The 10,084-nt window shown below is 30.1% G+C and overlaps 1 protein-coding gene and 1 non-coding gene across 2 annotated transcripts; one reads left to right on the forward strand and one right to left on the reverse strand.

The window, feature by feature from the left end:
- Positions 1–5,312: 5,312 nt before the first annotated feature.
- LOC102588345 (11-beta-hydroxysteroid dehydrogenase 1B-like) lies at positions 5,313–9,660 on the reverse strand. Its single transcript, XM_006366530.2, has 6 exons — positions 9,453–9,660; positions 8,454–8,646; positions 8,291–8,376; positions 8,080–8,211; positions 7,828–7,992; positions 5,313–7,678 (listed from the first exon to the last, which is right to left on the reverse strand). Exons 1-6 carry the CDS (start codon positions 9,645–9,647, stop codon positions 7,388–7,390), a joined length of 1,062 nt encoding a protein of 353 aa, XP_006366592.1. The 5' UTR covers positions 9,648–9,660; the 3' UTR covers positions 5,313–7,387.
- MIR171B (microRNA MIR171b) lies at positions 5,419–5,502 on the forward strand. Its single transcript, NR_127230.1, has one exon. It is a non-coding gene; the product is annotated as a microRNA MIR171b (primary transcript).
- Positions 9,661–10,084: the final 424 nt, after the last annotated feature.

Genomic DNA, 10,084 nt, shown 5'->3' on the forward strand with positions numbered 1-10,084 from the left:
TAATTATAATAATAATAATGTGGGGGTATTTTTGTAAACAAATATTTTTTAATAGTCTTTATACAAGGCTTGCTATTTCCAATACATCAAACCAAACAATGTATAAGAAATAATGCAAGCATTACTAATGCATGCATTACTAATACATCATATTCAGCATTATTCTTATACACTCTACCAAACGACCCCTTAAAGTGTTAAGTATATTTGAAGGAAAATAGTGATAGTTGGGTGATATTTTGGTCCTAAGTGAAACATAAATGATATTTCAAGGCAATTCCCTAAACTTGGGTGACCATTTAGGGAATTGACTCCACAAAAAGTTGTAAGTTCAAAATAATGTTTTCGTTTATTTATGATTTTATTAAGCTAGCATTTTTGTTTTTCTTATTTTTCTGGTTATAAACACAATTATATCAACAAAAACAGAGAATGTGTCAAAGATACTCTCTGTCTCTTTTTAATTACTTGTCCAATTTTGACTTTTTATTTATTAGTTTTGACAAATCAAGAAAAGACAATTATTTTTTTTATCTATTATATCCTCAATTTATTTAAAGAGTTGATGTTTTTGAAAAATGTAGAATCTTTTTAATGAGTAAATTGATTTTAAATTTCTATCAACTAATAGGAATAAAATGATAAACTCATTATGTCAAAAAAAAAATTAATAAATGTGTCAAGTCAAAATTGGAGAAGTAAATAAGGACAAAAGGGAGTATGTGATCAACACAAATATTGCACAAGAAGGTGTGATTTTTCCAATGGAGATTGCTCACTATTTTTGGAGTTATTATTGGGAATGTATTTCATCACAATTGCAAAGAATCTACCACAATTTCAAAAAATGTCTTTATGTGTTTTTTGATAATTTTTTAATTTAGTTTTAATTTTCATATGATATGTTCAAAGATCACAAGATTAAAAATTATTTTGATATATTCAACAAATCTTTTAGTTTAAGTCTATAAAATTTAAAAATCTTTTGAATTTTTATAAACTTCATATAAAATCAAATCAGAAAACAAATCAAACCAAACAGACAAATATCATATAATAAATTGCTACCTACTTGCAAGTCAACCTTCTCCATATTACTTGAACAAAAAACAAAATCCCCCAATAAATATTGTTGCTTATAAATGAAATTAAACAAAACATAGACCTTTGAACTTTAAACTAGACAACTATGACATTTCATATATAGTTGCGCTCGCCTTCACTCAAAAACTCTACGCCCCCTATTAGAGTAAAGCATGCTCTCGAAAGGGATTAACAAGGCCAGCTACATCGGCAAAATTGAGTAGGTAAAGATGGGTCACTCCAGCAGATAGCTTTGACATTTAAACCGTGTCTATTTTGACATTCGCTCCAGCATTGCACGCCAGGCTCGCTTCCTTCGCAGTCTATTGTCACCCACGGCAGCCCTTCGCTACATTCTTTTGCCTCAATCCCTATCACGCATCAACAAATTTTGTTAATATCCCTGTCTCAATTTAAGTGACTTAATTTGATCAAATGTAAAGTTATAACAAATAAGAGACTCTTAAAGTAAAATGTTTGAATTTAAAATATGAATCGGAGATTATTCTTTTTTAACAATAATAACAACAACATATCCAGTGAATCCATAAAGTAGGGCATGGGGAAGATAAAGTGTACATAGATTTTACGAGATATAGAAGTTGTTTCTCATAAACTTTGTCTATTTTAAAAAAAAATTGAGACACTTAAATTAAAAGTGAGGAAGTATATAAAAAGCAAAATACCTGAGAGAAGGAATGCAATGAAAAGAATGCCATAAAGAATTTTTGGGACGCTGGGATTTTTCATTTTTTATTTTTTTTGAGGTTATGAAATTGTGTCTAATTAACACTTTTTTCTCTTCATTTATAGTAGAGTTTTGGGAATGTTTATGGGAAATTAATATTACTTGAATATTTATTGTGTGGGTTTTTGATTTAGGGATTATTCGTATCTGCAAATCTTGACTTTTCTCTATTTAGTATGGTATTTCATTGGTAATGCTAAATGACTAGAAAATTTGGTCAAAATTTGACCAAAATTAAAAGTCTATAATAACCTTTTTATTTTAAAATAAACTGATTTTCTTTCCATTTTGCAATTAAAAGATATTAAAGTTAAAATGATAAAAATATTCAAAAAGGTAAATTAAATAGTGTGAAATATGTTATTTTTCCATTCTGGTCAAATTCTTGCCAGATTTTCTGGCCAACAGGATTTTTCCTATCTCATTTACTTCTGCAGACCATTTGATAATCTTAAAACACCTCTTGTTATTTCTGCTTCTTTAGTCTTGAAAATTACGTATCATTATACCATTTCACATTTTTCCCTTAAACCGAATAAAAGAACTGTCTCTGTATTTATTTATTTATCAATTTTTGCCTTGACACATCTATTAAAAAAAATAAAAATGGCATAGTAAATTTACTATTTTATTTCTATTAATTGATAGAATTTCAAAATTAATTTACTCATTAAAGATGTTTTACCTTTTTCAAAAAACATTAACTCTCTAAATAAATTGAGGATATAATAAGTAAAAAATATTGTCTTTTCTTGATTTGTCAAAAATGACAAGTACAAAGTCAAAATTGGAAGGACAGAGGTAGTAACATATATTTGGAGATCGTTATACATTAAATGTGAATATTATGCAGTGGCGGATCTAGGATTTAGACTCCCTGGGTGCCAAATAGGCTTATCGATTAAATTAATTTTATATTTGATTAAATTATGCGTCTTTTCGATATAAATTAATTTTAGTTCTCTAATTTTTCTTAAAAGAACGTGTGCAGCAATTTTCTTTTTCTTAAAAAAACTTCTTTCTCAAAAAAATAGGTACAAATGGGATTCAAACCCATGGCACCACAAGCCAATTTTGTTCTATGGGTGGCACGCTTTATATAAATATAAATATTTTATATATATATATATATATACCTATGTATATATAGAGTTTCCGTCGAAGTTCGGGGATGGCGTGGCACCCCCACACCCCCTTAATAGATCCGCCTCTGATATTATGTATCATTGATTTACTTTTGTTTGAGATAGGGAAATATTTATTTTTACCTTTTAATTCTTCAAATTTTACTACACATAGTTACCACTTGGTTTCGAGCCGTTAATATGGATCATCTCAATCAAATTCGTTATATGAGACAATTTAGTGTGTTTGGTATGATGATAATATTTTCTAGAATATTTTTTTTTTCATGTTAGGTTGAAATAAATTTAGAAAATTCTAGAAAAACGACTTTCTTATGGGCAAAAGGGAAATATAATAAATTTTATAAGTGATATTTCATATTAATTGTCTATATCCATCTCCGGTACAACCCCCCTCCCCCCATAGCCCCTACTCCACTACCCCACAGCCTCCCATGCTAACACTAATAAAAAAAAAAGTAAGAAAATCAATCACATATTTCTTAGGAAAAAAATTTCCATGAAAAACATTTTTGTTTACACCAACACACCCGAAGGGACTAGATTATGGCTTGTGGATCCAAAATATTTTTTTTAAAAAAATAAAACCAATTCTCATCAAACAAAAAGATAATAAAAGTCCCAAATCAAAAAATCTTTTATTTTCTAAGTCTTTCATTTTTCTTTTTTAAATCCATTGTCTAGAATTTAGTTGGATTGATGGGATATTCGTCTTTGTTTTGATATTTCGTTTATGACCATGATAAAAATTGTAATTATTGCGTATAGAATTCTTTCTCCTAATTAAATCCTTGAATATATATGATAGTGTTTATTTTTCTTTTTTCTTTCTTCTATTTTATAAATAGAAGAACATTAAATCTAACACAACCCTCAAAATTAATTTAAATGACAAACGCGAAGGACTTGTAAATTTTTGTATGCTATCAAAATGCACTAATTAGTTTCATCTCTTTTCCTAACTTCAAAAGAATATAGCATTACCATTATATTGACAACTTTTGTTACATTCACAGTATTTGTTTGAAAGTTTTATGGCTAATATAATGAGATATTGTTATATATGTATACCAATATTTGATGTTTAGATCTCATTTACCTGTTATAAGTATAACGAATAAAGAATTTAGTGGCAATAATATAATTGCCGCTCTATTATATTTAGTGGCAATAATATAAGTGTTTCTATATTATATTTAGCGTCAATAATAAATATGAATATTTATAATCAACACTTGTATATAAATATTGTTAAAAGCTTTAGCGACTCTGAATACAATGACATTAACTGATCAATTACCGTTCAATATTATAAGGAAATTTTTGTTGTAGTAGTGTATATATATATACAAAGGTACACAAAAAAATTAGTTTAATAATTTCATGTACCAGAAAAATGAAGGCATGTCTTATAATTTTTTCACTTTTAGATACCCGTATTGAATTTTCTAAGTGTTTGGCATTAATGATGATTACTAATACTATAAACACTTTAATATTTTACTTTTATACATGATCTATTTCTTATAAAATTATTACATAATATCTGAGTATAACTATTATAAAGGGGTAATTTTATAAAAAAGATATATATTGTTGTAATGAATATGATTGTTGTAATAGGTAGAATATTGTTATAAAAACTAAATTATAACATAAAAAATCGATTCGGGATAAAATCATACCGTTATGATAATATGGTCATTATAACGTGGTTTAACTCTTCTTTTTCCCAGTAAATGATGCATTCTATTCCAGAAGCAAAAGGCTATAGAGTAGGACCAAGACTTAACTCATACTAGAAAAGCTAGATGATAAGTCATCCTTACAATTATAGCTTACAAAAATAAAAAAGCAAAAGAGGGCCGGGGATTCCTCCTAATACAGTTAAATTAGGCCTTCCAAATTCATAAATTAGAATTTCTAACTTTTGATTTCTAACCCGTGCGCTGACTAGTCAAAAATCAATCCAAACGGACTCGCGCTTGGGCTAACGTCCTTTGAAAGACCCTCCAAAGTACATAATAATGTGTTGGACCATGGAATGATATTTTAAATTTTCTTGAAGAGCTGTGTATAGTTGACCATGAGCTAGCTTTGTGGTGCAGAGGGGTCAAGCTAGTGACAGGTAAACTACTACCTGTTTGACTTGTCTTTGAGGGCATGAATAATGTAATATGGACCCATATAACTCGTGTGTGGAAAAATTGTACAATATTCCAAGAAAGAACGTACCTGTCCACATTAATTAGGTTTTTGGATTATACTACTCCTAGAGTATATATTATGTTATAGCCCAACTTCTCCAAAATAAAAACACCAAAGTTTGGATTTTCTTTTTTTTTGAAAATTATTCTGGAAAAAGAAGGTTAACTAGCTAATTCAAGGTGAAGCTGGGAATTGAAGGTACGTACTTTATAATACGTTTAGGAAGATATATATAGATATTGATGTGGCTCAATCTGAAGACATGGCTAAATATGTAATTAGCCATGTGATTTTGGATTGAGCCGCGTCAATATCTCTCTCTTCCTATTTCCAGTTACTTTACATGTCTTCTTCTTGCTTAGGTAAATAACTCGAGCTTTATTTAATTACTCCTAGGTAGTTGTTTTGTTTCATGTGTTCCTCTTCGCCATGCATTTTAATAATTTTTTTTACTAATTTTTCTGGTTTTTAATAAGTTTTGATTTCTTCTTATATATATATATCATCTTTGCCTCCATTCTTTTGTTGCCGTTCCTTTATAAACGTTTTTGGATTAGATTAATTAATCATATACACGAATGAATCGATCAAGGAGCTAGCAGGAAAATTGATGCTTGAGTTGCATGTTTTTTTTTTTTTTTTTTTACTTTTTAGGGTAATTGTAACCTACTTTTGCTTATATATTTCTTTAATAATTTGAATTTCAAGGTAGCTTTATTACCTCAAATAATTACCTTTCCTCCTGATTTCAATTTTCTTCAATAAAAAAGTGTCTTTTTTAAGATAATAAGTACTTAGTTGAGTAATCATATGAATAATTTAACTCCAGAAATTCTCAAATTGGTTCGAAATCCCGTGAACACGGTCAATCAATCAGTTTTTTAATTCCGTTAATATTAAGACATATCTCACTTTTAGCCTTTCCTTTTTCGGTCATATTATCCCTAGTTTCACCGGCCAAGTGTCACGTCAACACTAATCATAAAGATAATCGAAATTTAAAGTTTATGTATTCACGATTCTATTTTTTTTTTTTGAGTTATTAGGTTTTAATTAATTAATAATCTTTATATATTCATTATGCTTTGTACGATAAATATAATTTTTTTGACTAAAGTTATTACGGTCGAGTCTATAATCTATATTCTAGCTTCGCCTTGACTGGTCACCCAATTTCATTGTATTCCTATATATGTTTGTTTTTGTTTCAGTCTACTCAGGGAAACACAACTTAATTAATATTTGAAAACACAACTAAACCACACATAAAATTGTTGACGTAAACATATTTTAATGGAAATAAGTTAAATTTTTCGTTCATTTATTTTTGGAAGGAGTAGGGCAGGTGGATGGGTAGAGAGTTGATGAGAAGACAATTTCAACTTTGATCAATGAATTCATATTCATTTTTCTAACTAGGGTGAAATTATGATTGATAGGTAATAGATATGTCGTTGAAATAAAATTCACATATTTAAAATTCAAATAATGTCAGATAAATTGAAATGAAGAGAGTATTATAAAATAATAATTACGTGAAGGGCTAAAACTAGCTAGAGACAATATATGACGTTAATGAATCATCATCGACGCATCATGTTTTGCCATGAAATAACTTTGGGTTTAATTGGAATAATTAAAATATGCAACGTGTTTTAACCCCAATTAAATAATTTGTGACGATGACAAAAATTTCAAATCATAAGTCCCACTTTTGAGAGATACGTCTGGATTTGGAGACAAATCTGTTTTTTGGTAGTATTCAGTATTCACCATTTTCTAGATTTCTTTTTACATGGATATACACCATAGTATTTTATCTTACTTGCACCAAGAATTTTTTCAGTAACGAATACTTCATTACTTTCTCCGTCTCAAAATATTTATTGTAATTTTCATTTCCACGTCCTTTTAAAAAAAATATTAATTAAATGTGATGTTTGACAATTGTTTAAGTCCTTAAGATGTAATCTTTGTTTATCAAATATTTATTCTATTTTGCATATCACAACTCTCACACAAGACAAGAGGGAGTTTGTTTGAATAGTAAACACCTCTCACTTCCAACATCCACCCTGAAAGGTTGTGAGTTCGAGTTCCAAAGGAGCAAAAAGGGTAAAAACCACTTTCTAGCCATTGTGCATCGACATTTTGCTGATATACATATAGTTAAGTACAGCTTACAATTGAGTCTGATGCTCAATTAATCCACTTTTATATGTGGAGATAGGAGAGACTCTGGATACACGTATTTCTGTAATCCGGTCAGGTCCAAAAGTATCTTGCTGGGGGTCTCGGTTGTTGGTTTCCCTGGCCCCGGGATCAAGAACCAATGTTGGAACCAATCTACAACCTCGGGAAAAAAAAGTACGTAGATGAAAAATGTCTTGAACCATAGTGGCTCCGTTAGGTACTTGTCTCCACGACATGCACTTTTCACTATTGATCTCGCACACTTTTCCACTGGCAATATTGGAGTCACGCTCATCTCAACCTGGTAGCAATCACAGCAATCGTAAAAGTACACATCTCACTCATACCGTAAACTGTAGATGAGGTAATCACACAACTCAGGACACAATTTAGCGTTTTGATAAAATCTTAGACATTTATAATACATAATCAAAAGAAGAAGTAACTTACATCTCTCATTACTTGGTCTACTTCCAACTTGCCTTCGGTTGTGAGAAATTTGCCTTTAGTCATCTCAGATTCGATTAGTCCTGGAGTAACAATCGTAATCCCAATTTGTGTCCCAAGTTCTACCCTCAACGTCTCGAAGAAACTAATCAATGCAGCTTTACTCGCCTAAAGCAACACCAAAATTAACATCGATCAAAATCAACTAGGCATTAAAAAAAACTGAAACTGAAAGTCATAGACAGATTAATATACATTATAGAAGCTGATTCTGGCTGCAGGTAAATAACCAGCTGACGAAGTGATTGCTACGATTTTGCCCTTGGTTTCCTTCAAATAGGGAATTGCAAAATGCGTAGTATAAACTGCACCCCAGAAATTTATGTCCTGAAACGTATAATTAATCCTGTTCTGTTATCCAAAATGTTCATAAATCGAACAAACTCGGAGATATGTACACAATTACCATTGCAGGTGCAGCATTGGTGACCTCTACAAGGTCCTCAAACATGTATAGAGGCGTCACAGCAGCATTACTCACCAGATGATCCACTACACGAAAATTAGCAATAATCATTTTCACTTAATAAAATCTTTGGATGTTTAAGTTTTTCATTTTCTATACTTACATCTACCAAAATTGCTTATAGTTTCCTCGATTAATCGCTGGCAATCTTCGACTTTGGATACATCAGCATGTATAGAGATAACACGAGGAGATCCAAGCCAATAGGCCATATCTGCTACTTGTTCAAGACTCTTGCGCCTTCGTGCCGCAAGGACTAATCGTGCACCTTTTTTAGCATATTCATATGCTAAATGCTTCAATTACATAACAAACTCAAATTAATCAACCAACCCTTGCATTTAAGTTTTTTAAAAGGACATATTCCTCTAATAATGATATGATTAATCTAGCAAAGAATTAAGTTATATATACCTCAGTATGGCAAAATCAAACCAACCCGCCTAACTCGACCCAACCCATTTAGGTTTGGGTTGTTCAACTCATTTTAATCCATTTTAATGGATTGATATATAACCCAAATTGATTTTTGAGAAATTTTGTAAAAAAATTATTTTATATGTTATATATAACTATAATAAAGAATTTTTTTTTATTAGTTACTAAAAGCTTATAATATAACAAATAAAGCTATTAAAACTTAGTAAAAATTGAACAGGTTAGGTTGGGCTATGACCAGTTAGCTAACCCGTTTCGACCCAATCCATTTTGGCCCAAACAAATTGGGTTGGATCGGGTCTTGACCCATTTGACCCACCCAAATTTAACTCAACCCGCCCAATTGCCAACCCTATGAAGTGTCAAATGAATGGATTGGACAAAATTTGAGTCGGGTTAAAATAAATTGGGTTAACAAATTCAAAGATTACTAGAGTACTTGAATTGAAATGGACAGGAGTCAAGATGGCTAAACAATCAAAATGAACTGATTAAATAATAATTTTGGACGGTAGAACCGATCTTTTTTTATTTTTTGGGGACTAATTTAGTCACCTAACTAAAATTTGCATGAACTGATATATATATATATATATTTGCACCGGTGAAGCATAGATCTTGAACTCATTTAGAAGTGTAGAAATTAATGTTGGGTACAAATTACCTCGCCAATACCCGAAGAGGCACCTGTGATGACAACAACTTTACCAGCAACGTTTTCGATAAATATACAACGGAAAATGAAGTAAAGAAACTTGAGAAAGAGATATAGAGGCATGAAATGGATGAGTGCTGTTGTTGCAATATGTGGTAAATAAGTGTTCAATAATTTATGAATCAAATTCAAGATAAACTCCATGGCTAGAGAATATTAGAGTAATAAGATGGGGTTGTTTATTTTAATTTGTAGGAGTAGGAGGGACGACATATCTCGTGATGATGTGCTCAAAAGGGCATAGAACGTGGCAGAAAAAAAAATAGGCAACATTGCATGAAATGAAACTGACACGTACCCCTCTCTTTGACCATTGCATAAACAAAATTCAAAAATCATGTCTTCAAAGTGAAATAAAAAAATTAAATTATGTTTAGATATAAAATATTTCTTCAGTCTCATTTCATGTGAATTAATTTGACTTGACATGATTTTTTTTTAAAAAAAGATTTTTAAAACTTGTGATCTAAAATAAGTGATAAATATTCATATTATTGTAAATTAAAATAAATATTTTAACATTAAATTATTACTTATAATAAAAATCCGTCATTCTTTTTAGAACTAACTAAAAAAAATCA

The sequence above is a fragment of the Solanum tuberosum genome, unplaced genomic scaffold (assembly GCF_000226075.1).
Source record: "Solanum tuberosum cultivar DM 1-3 516 R44 unplaced genomic scaffold, SolTub_3.0 scf00652, whole genome shotgun sequence".
In the NCBI taxonomy this organism is placed as follows: Eukaryota; Viridiplantae; Streptophyta; class Magnoliopsida; order Solanales; family Solanaceae; genus Solanum; species Solanum tuberosum.